This window comes from Arvicanthis niloticus, chromosome 1, assembly GCF_011762505.2.
Source record: "Arvicanthis niloticus isolate mArvNil1 chromosome 1, mArvNil1.pat.X, whole genome shotgun sequence".
NCBI classification, from domain to species: domain Eukaryota; kingdom Metazoa; phylum Chordata; class Mammalia; order Rodentia; family Muridae; genus Arvicanthis; species Arvicanthis niloticus.
The window spans coordinates 86254392-86269217 of record NC_047658.1 but is presented as its reverse complement, the minus strand read 5'-3'; the positions used below and the strand labels follow the sequence as shown (position 1 = coordinate 86269217).

The 14826-nt window shown below is 47.6% G+C and overlaps 1 protein-coding gene across 1 annotated transcript in view; it reads right to left on the bottom strand.

Annotated features, from left to right (window-relative positions):
- The window catches only part of Vps35l (VPS35 endosomal protein sorting factor like), a 99889-nt gene that overhangs the window by 13101 nt on the left and 71962 nt on the right, over window positions 1–14826 (bottom strand). Inside the window, exon 27 of the mRNA XM_034494052.1 lies at window positions 5077–5216. Within this exon, the coding sequence (XP_034349943.1) occupies window positions 5077–5216 (140 nt within the window). The remainder of the gene's footprint in view (window positions 1–5076; window positions 5217–14826) is intronic.

The following is a 14826-nucleotide window of genomic DNA, read 5'->3' as shown; positions in this document are numbered from 1 at the left end:
GAGTAAATTAGAATAAATTTAACACATCTGTAACAAAAGTTGTTTCTCTTTTCACAGAAAGGACCCACTGTAACGTCTAATGTTTTTAAATCCTGTTTTTAATGATCGTTCTTAAAACACTTTAACCTCCCCTGTAGCCTACCACTCACCAGAGGTAGTGGGAAAGAAAGGATACAGGGAAGTGGGTCTGTTTAGAAAGGCTCTTTGGAGCAACTCCTGTCTGTGTTGTCTGGAAATCGGCAGTTCAGTTCACAGGTCAACAGGCATCCATTCGCAAACACTTCCTGGATACACCAGCAGTCCAATTTGGTAGAGTCGGGTTAGCAACAGAGGTGACATGATCTAGCAGAGACAGCCAGGCCTCAGCCTCAGCTGGAGTCAGCAGGAATGACCAGTAGAAGTTATTGGCTGTGCCTCTCTCAGGGAAGTGAAGATCAGTGAAGAGTCAAGACCCATAAGCATTGCCCAGCTAGCTGTACCAGCAAGCCAAGCTCTCTCTCCATCACTCCGTGGAGTCCTAGCTATACTCTCCAAATATCATATGTCCTCCACGTGCACCCAATCAGCCCGAGTTCATGGAAGTGGCAAGAAACTGCAGTATAGAACCAGATGTTTTGGGGTTTTGTTTTGTTTTGGTTTTTGGTGCATTTCTCTCTATGGAGTCTAACAAATGCAGCTCAACCATGCAATGTAAGGCAGACCAATACATGCGTGTTGTTGGCAAAGAATCCTTCATCACGTGTCCTTTCATGTGCTTGCTTTAGCAGAACTTCCTCTCCCCTGTGTCTGCTTCAGTGAAACGTTCCTTCACAAGTCTGCCTTAGCCTTTCACACCTGTGTTCACTTTAACAAAACTTTCCTTCATGTGTTTACACCAGCAAAACACCATCCAACCGGCTTTCCAAAGAACCCTCAAGTTTCCACTTCAACCCACTCAGGGCTTCTCTTTGGCAGACAGTATATAGAATGTAGAATAGCAGATGCCCAAACAGTAGCATCACTATTCCTGTGCTTTGGGCACTGAGGTAAAAACAGTGTGCACTCACTGACAGACATATCATAGCACACACAGAGTGGACTCACTGCACAAAGACTCACATCCTAGATGGGGTTATATGTCATCACACTATGCAGAATGGCACATAGTTGAAAACATATACATTTCTGGAACTTTCTATTTAATATATTAGACAGAGGTTAGACGCTGGCCACTAAAAACAGAATGTAAACTAATGTGCCTCTGTCCTAACGCTACCTCTCCTGAGGAGGGATGAAGAGCTGCTAACCCCTGACAGTCCTGAGTGAACAGAGTATGGCTGACTTTCTAGGCTCACATCATGTGTGAAAAAGGACCCTGGAAAAGACAAATCCTGCTCTGTTACCAACAACCTGCACAGCCCCAGGCGCAGCCTTTTCAGTTCCAGGTGTGTCTGTAAGCAGAACAGATTCAAAAATTCCTATCCTACAGGGTACAGGGAGGACTCTCAGAGGCTATGCAAGTGCCCATTAAGGGCTTTGGCGTAGCACCAAATAAATGCATGTTCCTGGGGCCAAAACTGGGAGATGGCTCAGTAGGCAGAGTGTTTGTTACACAAGCATGAGGCCCTGAGTTACATAACCAGCACCCACAGAAAGGCCAGGAGCAATGGGTACCACCTCTACCTAAACAGTGCTGGGGATGAGAGACAGACAGATCCCTGGGCTTGCTGGCCATCCATTCTATCCTAACTGGTGAAGGCCAGGCTCATTTAAAGACCTTGTCTCAAGAACTGAAACAAGGAAGAAAACCAAGGAAGATACTGATGTTTACCTCTGACCTCTGACCTCTGACCTCCACACGCACCCCTAGGCCTCAAATTGCAGTTGCTCTTCATTGCCTGGATCCCACCGAAGTGCAGTCTTTGACACCAGGAAAAGCAACAAAGCCCTACTCATAGCAGAAGGTGCTTTCTCGATGCCTATGTACCAGGTTGGCATCTGGGGAGGAAGATGCACACCCTGTGCGCTTGCAGCAGCTGCTCCCAGCTCTAGCTACCTGAACAGATTATAGAATACCAACGTAAATGGCAGGAGCCGATCCCACAAGGGACGCCACAAACCCGTGTTTGCTTTAACTTTTTTGTGTGTGTGGAAAACTCACTCCAAGTGCTTTCCAACATCTGACAGGAAGCAAGTATGGCAGCGGGCTGGATTCTGCCCTCTGGTCACCAGCGTGTAACCCCAGGGAGGGAGGCTCTGGCTTACAGCATGCTTTCTTTCTTAAGTATGATTTCATTCAATTGGCACAGCAGTCCTGCGAGGTGGCGCTTCCATGACACTTTTGAAAGATGGCAGGCAAGACTTGGAGGAATTAGAAAACCATCTCCAAGGCCCCAGAGCTAGAGGTCATGGGGACAGGACTAAAGCCAAGTTTGAGGCTCTGAGGAGAAGTCTTTCAGAGAGACCCTAGCTGCTTTCAGCACATGGGAAGCTTGTGTGCAGGTGGTAAAGCACCCCAACAAATCACCAAACAACAATCAAGTGCTTCATTAGAAACTTGGGCCTCTCCTTGGCTCTACTTACATGATGAATAACCAGGTCATACAGGTGGCACTGACTGTAAAGCGTGCTGGGATCAATCATCCAGGGAAGGGACTCTGGGAGCCCCTGCAGCTTGGCCACTTGACCTTCCACCCCTCACCAGGATGCTGCCTACCACAGAGGACAATCAAAGCCTCACCCAGAGCAGGTCTGTGGCTGGGCCTCCTGGTTCCCCTCGGAGAACTTGGAATCTGAACAGAGAGAGCCCACTGCTGAGTCATTTTCTGTTTTCTCAGCCTGATGAAGATATATAATCCGCACAGGGAACAATACGCCCATTCAGGTCACACAATTCAATGACTGTTCCTGTATCCAGCATTGTGTGGCTGTCACCACAATTGACTGAAGAATATTTCATCACCCCTAAAGAAACCTGGGACCCAGCAAGTACTGAGTCATTGCACAGCCCACACTTGGCAGGACACTTCTCCAGGTCTAGTCCTGGGAGTGGCCCCTCCTGAACCACTGAGGGAAGTGACCTCCACAGGGCCAGTTTCAACCTACTGAGAGAGACATCCAAGGGCGAACTCTAGGAATGTGCATTTAACAGGGCAACTCTGACTCACAGCCATCTTGATGAAGGGTTTCTGGGGTATTGTTTTGATATTTGCTTTGCGGTTTTTGATTCTGTCAGGTGAAGCCTATAGATTCCTGGGGCTGTTATTTGTAAATCAGCAAATAAGACACCTAAGGCTTCAAGGGAACTCAGTCATAGCAATACAGTCCTGTAGCTACTTTCCCAATGCTTTTGTGAAAACTTATGGACTCTGTGGGGAGAGTTACCAAGGTGCTTTTTAAGGAAGGGAAAACAGCAGCAGCCTGAACTCTCTTTCAGAAGCAAGGTGAGTGCTGTGTATGTGTTAGTGGAGAGGACTGCAGTAAGGCAGAGTGCTGCACGGGAGAACTGCAGTAAGGCGGAGTGCTGCACGGGAGGACTGCAGTAAGGCAGAGTGCTGCAGTAAGGCAGAGTGCTGCACGGGAGGACTGCAGTAAGGCAGAGTGCTGCATGGAAGGACTGCAGTAAGGCTGTGTGCTGCATGAAAGGACCACAGTAAGGCTGTGTGCTGCATGGGAGGACTGCAGTAAGTCTGTGTGCTGCATGGGAGGACTGCAGTAAGGCTGTGTGCTGCATGGGAGGATTGAAGTAAAGCTGTGTGCTGCATGGGAGGACTGCAGTAAGAGTATCTTGAGTTCCAGATGGCCTCACCTACACAGTGAGTCTCTCAGATAAAAGAAAAAACAAACAAACAAAAAGACTGCTCACAAAACATGGAATGAGACAAAAGGGAAGGGAAGAGAAGGGAAGGGAGGAAAGGGGGGAGGGGGAGGGGGAGAGAAGGGAAGGGGAAGGGGAAGGGGAAGGGGAAGGGGAAGGGGAAGGGGAAGGGGAAGGGGAAGGGGAAGGGGAAGGGGAAGGGGAAGGGGAAGGGGAAGGGGAAGGGAAGGGAAAAGAAGGGGGTAAGGAGAAGAGGCAGGTGGTGGGGAACAACAAAGAAAAGGAAATAGCCTTTGCACCTGAACTGTAATAACAAATGCCTGTTCATGTCTCTCAGCAACAAAGCCCCAACTATTGCCATGACCACCAAGGCTCTCTGTGTGCAGCTCACAATCAGGTAAAAGGTAAATGTACCCAGATACTTGGGAAAACAGAGATGCCATTTTGTTTCTTCATCCAAATTCATGTCAGGAAGCAGGGTCCAAGACCAGGCTGAGAACGCCAGCTATGGGAAGGCTCCAGGAATTCCTTCTGCAGACCCCCCCCCCAAAAAAAAAGGGCCCCAAGAATGACTTTTCATCTCTCACAGACACAAGGATTCAGTGTCTACTGTCTTCTGTTCCAAAGAATCCTGCCACTCAAGAGCTTCGCTGTGTGTCTACACTCTGCACCCTCACTCGATCCTCACCAGAACACCAGGAGCTGGCATTAGATCACCCTCATTTTTTGTGGGCATGACACACACATAGGTAACTGCCAAACCTGCAGAGCCAGAAGGAGAAAGAGCTGGTCCCATTGTCACTATCGTGGTCCAAGATCACTAAGCCCTTTGCTCAGCAGTGCAGAGTACAGAGCACTGAATGTTAGTTCCTCCCCCCCAACCCAGATACACAAGCTGAAACCATAATCCCAATTAGGTGATACAGTGGCTACATCATTGGTTAATCTTGATTGCCAACTTATTGGACCTTGAATCAGCTAAAAGACACACCTGGTTGGAAATAACCAAGAGATGGCTAAGCAGTTAAGAGCCCTGGCTGCTCTTACAGACAGACCCAAGTTCAGTTCCCAGCCCAGTAAGGTGGTTCATTACTGTCTGTGATTCCAGTTCCAGGTCATGTGATACCTTTTTCTGGCCTCTGTAGGCACCAGGCACATATGTAGGACACAGGTACATGCTGGCAAGCAATCACATATATAAGATAAAATATTAAGGGCTGTGTATACTCAGGAGGAGGGGCATGGTGAGTGAAGAGCACCTGTGGCTCCTGGGGACGTACCGGCACAATCAATAAGGTAGAGAAGAAATTGCACAGGAATTCCAGGAGGAAAGGCTCCGATGGTCGAAGCTTCCCATCAATGCTTATTGTCTTTGGGACTTCCGGAACAAGGCTGATGGCGGCTTTGAAAAAAGCATCGGCTGTAAGAGAAGAGTCGGGATAAGCATTCCAAAAAGTTCAAGGCTAGACCATTCCTTAGCCTGCTGGGGATCAGGCAACATGAGGGTTCAGTTTAATCAGAGAGCCTAGCAGAAGGTTCTTCAAACCACCATGGATGAGGAGCTGCTGTTAACTAGAGCAACCAGGGAACACTACAGCTAACCAGGCTTACACCGAAGAACTAAACCAGAGGGGAAACTTTTATAGACAGTCTAGAAAATGGACTGAGGAGACAGCCGAGCCCATCAAGTGCCTGCTGAACACGCACAAGGCCTTCAGTGTGGATGCCCTGTACCCACATGGAAGCAGAGTAAGCAGGCTGTGTCTGTAATCCCAGTACCAGGAAGGCAAAAAGAGGAGGATCCCTGGTGCCTGATGAACAGCCAGTCTAGCCAATCAATGAGCTCCAGCTCAAAAAAAAAAAAAAAGAAAAGAAAAAAAAGGTAGAGAGTGGTGAAAGAAGACACATGACATAAACTTCTGGCCTCTACACACATGCTCCAAAGCATGAACACACAAGTGCACACACCCACATGAATTTGTACACAACACACACATACATACATACATACATACAGTCACCTGAGATAGGACCTACACTGGTTTGGATCAATGAATCCTTATGGCCACAGGTAAGGGAGAGCTGTCACCAAGACCATTTCAAACCTGGGAAACTAGGTGTGAGGTGAGGCAGGACTCATTTTATTCCTGTGTAGGTAGAAGGGTCTTGAATGGCTGGCAGGGCTATTGCTTGAAGTCTAGTCTGAGTCTCTTGTAGCACAAAGAAACAACCACTGAGCTAGGCACTGTGGCGCAAACCTGTAACCCTATACTCAAAGGGGTGAGGCAGGATAGGTGCTGTGGTGCAAACCTGAAATCCCACACCCAAGAAGGCAAGGCAGGGCTGTGAGATCCAGGGCATCTCGGGCTACACAGGAATATTGTGCTGGAAAAATAAGTCAAAACACACTGACTTGTCTGAAGAAATGAATGCATGCAATACACATGTATGTGCAGACACACACACACAAGGACATACACATGCACGCAAACACATACAAAGCTCTAGAGTTCTAACGAACTAACATTTCCAGAGAATTATTTGAAAAGTAGAGATATTTAAGAGAGATATGAAATAACCTGTAAAACAAAAGGACTTCCAAAGCTGGGAAAAAGGAAGGAGGAGAGAAGGGAGCGGGAGAAGCAGAGCCCCGGGGAAGGGAGAGAGGGGAGTTCTTTGTAGACCTGCCAAAGTATTGACCGTGATAAAAACCCTCAAGGCAAGCACTGGCCTGAGAAATCAACCCTTCCACTGCTCAGCCACATCAAACGGGTTCATGGACCAGGTCATTTTCTACCAGAAAGTGACTTCTAATGACATGCAAGAATGCTCCCGCAGGGTGCAGAACCCTGGGTTAAAGCTGGAACCCCAACTGCAGGCCTGAGGGGCTGGCTTGATGGCAGATGTTGGCTTCCCAAGGAACAAAGGGCCATAGTTAACGAGAAAATTTGAGGGGGTGGCTAACTTATCTTCTTTTTTCAAGGAAACACGGCATGAAGGGACTCATCGGGGAGCCTCCTGTGAGGTGTGCTGAGCTCTGGAAGCTTCCCTGCCAAGCTGGTTCCCACATCCCCTAACAGAGTTACTCAGCAGTAGTAGCATCTGCTGCTGCGGCACAGGGCTGGGCACTGGGAACACACAAGGGGGAAGATGGAGAGCAAGAGCTGATGTCATAAAAGTGGCCAAGGGACCGGTGAGCTAATTAATGAGCACGACTGCCCCGGAGCCTGTTGCATGCTCTGGTCTAGAATTACGGGAGCGGCTGACCTCAATCATGTTGAGAACAGAGGTAGTATGGAGCTAGAAAAGAGGAAGGTACTTTTGAATTCAGCCTGCTTCATTTTCTAGGTCTCTAAAGGAAAGATTCCCCTTTAGAGAATGACAGATCCTTTCTGCTGCTCTGCTAGGGCAGGGTGTCTAAGAAGGTTTACAGTGTGTCATTTCTCCCAGCACCCCCATATTGAAGCAGGCAAGCAAAGGAGGGAACAGCTTCTGGGTGTCCTCCATCTGGTTTGGCCCAGGCACAAACCAACCCCTCTTCTGCTAATGCACCCAGCAGCCCAAGGCTCTTATATGCGTGCACACACCTCTCTCCAATGATGCACCTAGCAGCAGCCAATGATGCACCTAGCAGCAGCCAGCTGCAACCTTGAGCCCCTCCTGCATAGATGCCTTACTCTGACAATGCAGAGGTTTCTCTTCCCCTTAAGGACTTAGGGAGAGCTCTTTCAGTCTTACTCTAGTCATGTCCAGATGGAAAAGTAGGAAGGTGGATCTGGCCTGAGCTAATTTCAAGTACATACGCAATAAGGCCACCTGTGTCCTCAAAGTGAGCTCCTATGGGAAATCCCATTTACTACCCTATGCCTATGCATAACTGTGCATAGGAGAATGGTTATATAACATAATCTGTCAATCAAAATAGAGACCCACCCAAAAAACCATGTTCTTCAGCAACCAAACTCCTCCTCCTGAGCCCCATAAAAGGAGGCACCAAACAGCAACCTGAGTCACTGAGTATCTTTATTTGTACAGCTGCCTGTCAGTCCTGACAGTGTGTCCCATTCCATTCTGTACTGTCTATCATTTTAGACAGTGTTCTTCCTGCTCTGTAATCTCTGTGCCTTTATTCCATCTTTTCCCCTCATTTTTATTAATGTTTTTGGAGAATTTCATCCAAGGTATTTTGATCATATTTATCCACTCCCTGACTTCTCCAAGATGCACCTCCCCTTCCCTATCCACCCAGCTTTGTGTCCTCTTGCGTTTTGAACCCATCAAGTACAGTCGGGGCTGCCGGTATACTCTCGGATACATGGCCTTCACTGGAGAGTGGTCAACCCACCAGGGGCCTCACCCTTACAGAAAACTGAGTCTCCCTTATTTTTTCTTAAATAAAATGCCAAGAATCTGGGAATACCTGGCTCAGACCCTGATGCCATTGTACAACACTATGAACGGTCTTAACATCACTGCACTGTACATTTAAAATCTAAGTGCTCAGGCTAGTTCGACGGCTCAGTGTGGAGACACTTTTTTGCTGTGCAAAAAGCCCTGAGCTCCATTCCTGAGATTCATGTAATGGTGGAAAGAGAGAACACTACTAAAGGGATGTCATCCGACCTTCACACGTTTACTGCGGCACACACACCTGTACACGTGCGTGCGTACGTGTACACACACACACACACACCCTGCAAACACATACACAATAAAAATAAATAAAATAAAATTAGATTTGAGGCCTGCTGCCCAGGAAAGAATTTCATGCCTCATGTAATCCTGGACACAAGCCCATGGCAGGGGAGGTCACAGCCCCTATGGTAGAATCAGCATCTTAACTTTCTTAAATGATTATGCTGCCAAATTGCCTTCTAAATATTTGTCTTTCTGCCCAAAGACCCGTTTATCTGGTCAGAGAAGCTTCTGTTTTGCAGTAGAGAGATGCATGGCTAGTTAGTGCTAAAAGGGGCTGGCATTCAGCCTAAATAAAACAATTATACTGAACCCCCACTTCCACCCACCAAGGCTCAGGAACATCCTGAAAGACGAGGCAGGAAGGATGCAAGAGCCAGAGGATGGGAAAAGGCACAGCGAGATGCTGTTTTCTGGCCAAGACATGGCCGGCACACTGTAACTCACAGCTGCTGTGTTACCTGCCTGAGACCTTCATAAGACCAAGATAGTCAAAAGCCCAGCATAGAATCTCCACGCCCTGAACTTTACTGAGATGCTACTGGCAGTTGATAGCTGTGAGCAGAGGTTCCCCATGCTCCATGTCGACATCCATGTACATATGGGTAGTATTACCTCAACTCCGCTGGTCACCAATAAACAAACAAACAGACAAACCTGGGGATCAGGGATCAGGTGGAAAATAAGGGCATTAGATATATTTCATTGTATACGTGCATGAAATTATCAAAAATAAAGAAAAAAATAAATATATAAGAAAATCTGCCCAATTATTTCAAATTAAGTTGACCACAATAAAACAACAACAACAAATATATTCCTGACATTACCCCGCTTCCCAGTCTTCCTGGCAGAGGCAGGTGCCAGGACTCCACTATGTCTGGCTGTCTCCTGCAGAGAAGTCCACTGTACCCATGCCTGGTGACTCTGCTGTCCTAGAAACGTTTTCTGAAGATCCTGAGCAGAGCACTTCACAGTGGGACCTGAAACTCCGCTCCAAACGACCTGGAGGACCATTACTATTTTCCTCTCTCTGTGTGTGTGTGTGTGCGTGTGTGTGTGTATGTGTGTGTATGTGTGTGCGTGTGTGCGTGTGCGCGTGTGGGTGTGCATGTGTGTGTGTGTATGTGTGTGTGTGTGTATGTGCGTGTGCACGTGTGCGTGTGTGTATGTGTGTGTGTGTATGTGCGTGTGCACGTGTGCGTGCGTGTGTGTGCGCGTGGGTGTGCATGTGTGTGTGTATGTGTGTGCGTGTGTGTGTATGTGTGTGTATGTGTGTGTGTGTATGTGCGTGTGCACGTGTGCGTGTGTGCGTGTGTGTGTATGTGTGTATGTGTATGTGCGTGTGCACGTGTGCGTGTGTATGTGTGCGCGTGTGGGTGTGCGTGTGTGTGTGCGTGTGTGGGTGTGCGTGTGTGTGTGCGTGCGCGCGTGCGTGCGTGTGCGTGTGGTGCTGAGCGCCCCACAGAACGTCTATTATCATTACCCATTAAAGTGGCAGCAGCTTTGTCCTTGGCTCTTCTCCCTCACCACACCCAGTTTCTATGTAAAGGAGGAAGTCTGTTATTTAAGGGCAGACATGTTCCAAGGCAAATTCTTACTCCATTCCCAGAAGGCGCACCCCAAACAGAAAAGGCCTGGGAGACTTCTCCATGTCCGCTTAGTAAACAATACTCAGTTTAAAAAAAAAAAAATGTCTGCAAGTGAAAACAGGTTTTCCCCAGTCTAGAGCTGAATGATCCTGTCCACATCACAAACTGGCTCTTTAAAAAAAACCAAAACAACAGCAACAACAAAACACAAAACTGTAACATTTAAAATTCTTAACAGATGGGAGCCTTCACTATGTTGACCAGACTGGATTGGATCCAAACTCCTAGGTTAAAGCCATCTTCCTGTCTCAGCCTCTAGCTGGTGGGGATGCAGGTGTGAGTCTCTGCGCCCAGCTAATACTAATACCACAGAGCACTTTATTCTGTAGCTATAAAAGCCACAGAAGACACTACCTTCAAGAGAAAATATACCGCATGTGTTTTTAAAAAAGAAAAGATGAACAAGAAGGAACCAGATTCTTGTTCATAAAGAATGCTCTCCTGGGTTGGGTCGCATGGCCCAGATGATGGAATGTTTACCGGGCATGTAAGAAGCTATATGTTCAATCCCCCAGCACTGCATAAAACAAGCGTGGTGGCACATGCCTGTAATTCCAGCACTGAGGAGGTGGAGACAGGTGATCAGAAGTTCATCTCGGGCTACATGCCTAGTCTGAGGCCAGTTGGGACACGTAAGACCCTGGGTCCTTGCCACAGCTCTCCCTCAAAAAAGAGAAAACAGAGAAGGCCCACCTTGCACCTCAGCATGGCATCTGGCCCACAGTGAGTCTCCAGACATTTGCTGCTGCTCCAATTCCCCACCTCCCTTCTGCTTCCCTTCCCTGGTCCTCCTTGGCTACATGGTGAGTTCAAGGCCAGCCTGTGGTGGATGAGAACCTGACTCAGGAAAAAATTATCCTGGGTCCCTGTTGTCTAAGAGAGGCCATCCCAGGTCCCAGGGAAGAGCAGCATTAAGACAAGTACATCACACTCTGTGGGGACTGAGCTGGATCCTGGTCTGCACAACAGAGCACAAGTGTCCAAGAAAAGCTCCCCCAAGAGGCCAGACCTGCTCTAGGGTCCCAGGTCTCCAGACAACCCTACCGTAACCATTGTTTCATGTGGTGCCTCAGGGCCTCTCCTGGAGCATGGCTGCCCCAGGAATCCACTTTCTGTTTTGTACCTATCCCCAAAGTCAGTCTGTCTCAACAATAGGATTTCATGTTCTAAGACAATGGGTCTCAACCTTTCTAAGGCTGTGACCCTTTAATACAGTTCCTCATGTTGTAGTGACACACACCACCCCCAACAAAATTTTTTGTTGTTGTTGTTGCTGCTGGCTGTGGTGGTAAGTGTTCTTAATCCCAGCACTCAGGAGACAGAGACAGGTGGCTCTCTGTGAGTTTAAGGCCAGCCTGGTCTTCAGAGCAAGTCTTAGCATAGCCAAAGCTATTATACAGAGAAATCCTGTCTTGAAAAAAAAAGCGTGTTGCTACATCATAACTGTAATTTTGCTACTGTTATCTATTGTAATGTAAATATCTGACATGCAGGATATCTGATATATGACACAGCTCCCCCACCCAAAGGGCTAACAGCAGCCACTTTAGCAAAATCAATGAATTCCAGGCTAGTGAGATCCTGCCTCAAAAAAGTAAGGTGATGGTTCAGGAACAAAACCTGATACTGACCTGGGACTCCACATGCAAGAATACACACATAGGTACATTTACACACTTATAGACACAAGCATGTACACACATGCACACACACTCACATGAGCATGCACCAGATCCTGAAAACTGAAGACGACTTTGACAAGGCCACAGGCTCGAGAGGTCAGTGGGCCACGGAGGTTTAATCCTGTTACAGCCAACCTGTGCTTCTGCCACAGAATCTGTTCTTAAAGCAATTATGTTTGAGGGCATGAGGGCTACTATTTCAATGATGCCAAAAAGAGCAAGCTTTACTGAAGTACAAATGCCTAGAGACAATTAAGTGGCATATTCATTATGGCTTAATTGTTACCGATGACGGCTTAATACAACCTTGTCCTCACCACACGGATTCGGCAACATGCCCTTTCTGTTCATGTTGGATATCAATATTTAATGTGAAGGTCTGCTGGAGACATACAAATTAGTTCCAATTTCATCAGCACCAAACCAAAGTTCCAAAGGGTGTCCAATCCACACTCTCATCTCAGAGTGTCCAGGGCTCTGCACTGAGCCAGGCTTGCTCAGCTCACAAGTTACCTCATATCTGTGGGCATGGGTAGGGACTTTCTGTCCTCCATGCAAAGTACCCAGAAGGCTGTGCATTCTGTCTGTGAATAGCAAGCCTAGTTTTCCTTAAGCACTAGGGATTAAGTATGGCAGTTCACGCATGCAACCTCAGCACGTGGGGAGATGAGGCAGGAAGATCTGGAGTTAAAGGTCACCTTTGGCTTTACAGCAAGTTTGAGGTCAGCGTAGGCTACCCATGACTTTGTCTCAAAAAACCAAACTAAACAAAAACCAAACAACAAAAGCCAACCAGGCCTGGGGAAATGAACCCTTGAGTAAAGTGCTTGTTATGCAGTCTGAGGACCTGAGGTCATATCTTTAGCACCCGTGTAAAGCCCAGCATCATAGCCCAGCCAATGCTCCTATGTTAGTTGGCAAAAGACCCTCCTTCAAGACAAGAATGTGTATGTTCCTGCACTCACACACAGAAATGCACACATACACCATATACACACACATATGGAGTTTTTTTCACAAGTGTATCAAAATAGTCAGTATATCAATATAGCGTATAAAATACTATGATAACTACCGTACCATATGCCTCTCAGATTTGCAAGGAACGTATGTGTTGTTATGAAGAGACTGTTCTTAATAGCATAGTGCTTTCCAGCCTCCATGAGAGATGAGGCCTTGTGGCAGGATCCCACAGGCAAACCATAAGCCTCATTCTCTTCACCTGTAAAATGGAGACAAGCACCTGACCTTGTACTACACATAGAACAGCATGAGCTATTTGCTGGGAGTCTGGCACTCTCCACAGTAAGGCCTCAGCCTATCTTCTAACTTCCATCTCCCCACCCCTTCAGACTGTCCTGCTTCTGGCCTCCGGGCCTTTTCTGTGCCAGGAGTTCAGTCTCTAGGATGCCCTTGAGTGCACTGTGGGTACCCGGATCGCTCCTCCCTCCCAGGTTCCCAGTGCCATCTGTTTTGTGAAGCTTTTTGGCTCTTCTCAGACAACTCATTCCCTTCTGCTCTAGGAGGCCGCTTGTACACACTGAAAAACATTTTTTACGAACTGCCCTATGAACTAATAGTCAACAGACTGGCTCTCCCTCACCAGAGCAGGAGCTCTATACATATCCTCGTTTCTGGTACAACATTTTGCATATAAAAAAAATGAGCAAGAAAGGCCAGCAGGAGGACAGAGGCCATGGCTGGAGTTGAGACTCACTTGTGCCTCTTTCTTGAGGTTCCATCAGCAACTGTCATTCATCCCTGGTCACCATACTCCCACGGCAGAAGGGTCCTGTCTGTTCAGGTATGGATGCAGGCTTCATGCCACTGACCACCTGTGAACTGTTCCAGCTCTAACTGACCAAAGAGGCCTCAGGGATGGGGACACAGCCACACCCGCTGCACTGGATGGACACTTTCCTCACAAGAGTCACAACTGTGGCCTCCACAGATGCTGAGAGTCTAGCAAGTGATAGGAAACAGTTTTCTCCTTCAAAAGCTGCTTCTCACCTTCTACAAAGGGGAAATGCAGAAGCCCTCCTCCCGCCTACCACTGTGTCTGGCTGCATCCTCAACTGCCACCTGTCCTGTCATGGTGCAAAGACACCAGCTGCTCTCAACAGTAGCCCTGCTGTGGTGTCTGCTCTATGCTTCCCAGGTTCCTCATGCTGTCCTACACTGCAGCTCCAGCCAATCTGCCCTCAGGTAGAAGCACATGCTAGGACCTACTGTGCTTTATTTCACAATAAATATAAATAAATCACTGACAGAAGACTTGGGTGAGGCTGTCTTCCTCACAGATGCCACTATTTACTACTTAGCCTCTCGCTCTGAGAGGTTTGCTGCCATTTGTCTTTACTGTTCCTTTCTCAACAGGGCTTACTCTGTGGCCCAGGCTGGCCTGAACAAGGATTCCCTCAGCTTCTAAAATCCTGGGGTCACAGGCATGGACTGTCATGCCTGGCTCTTCTATCACTATCTTACAAAGTGGGGCTGAAGACGTAGTTCAGTTGACAGAGTGATCCCAGGCATACACAAATCCTGAGCTCAATCCCTAGTACCTCATGAATTGGGTGTTGCCCACAATCTCAGCACTGGGAAAACAGGAGGGTCAGAAGTTCAAGGTTATCCTCAGCCAAGTGAGTATGAGGCCATCCTGGGATTCTATAAAATAGAATTAACTCATGTTGTCATGAAGTTACCACTCATCTGTGAAGCCCCTTCAAAACACAGGTGAGGTGGACACAATGCCAGAAGCCCTGCTACCACAGCAAACTGAAAGTAAGGCCTCATGGCTTGGAAGAAGAAAAGGAAAGGCAGGGCAGTAATGACCTATTTGCTAGTTAGTAACAATGGTTGGGAAGCAATTAGTAGACGGTTAGGATCAGAGACAGGCTAAGGACTGAGCTGGCCTTGCTTTGTCGTCTGTAGAGGGCAGAGGACAGGAGCTGAGTATGGTTTACCAGAGACAGAGTATATGAACTAAGCTCTGGCACTGACA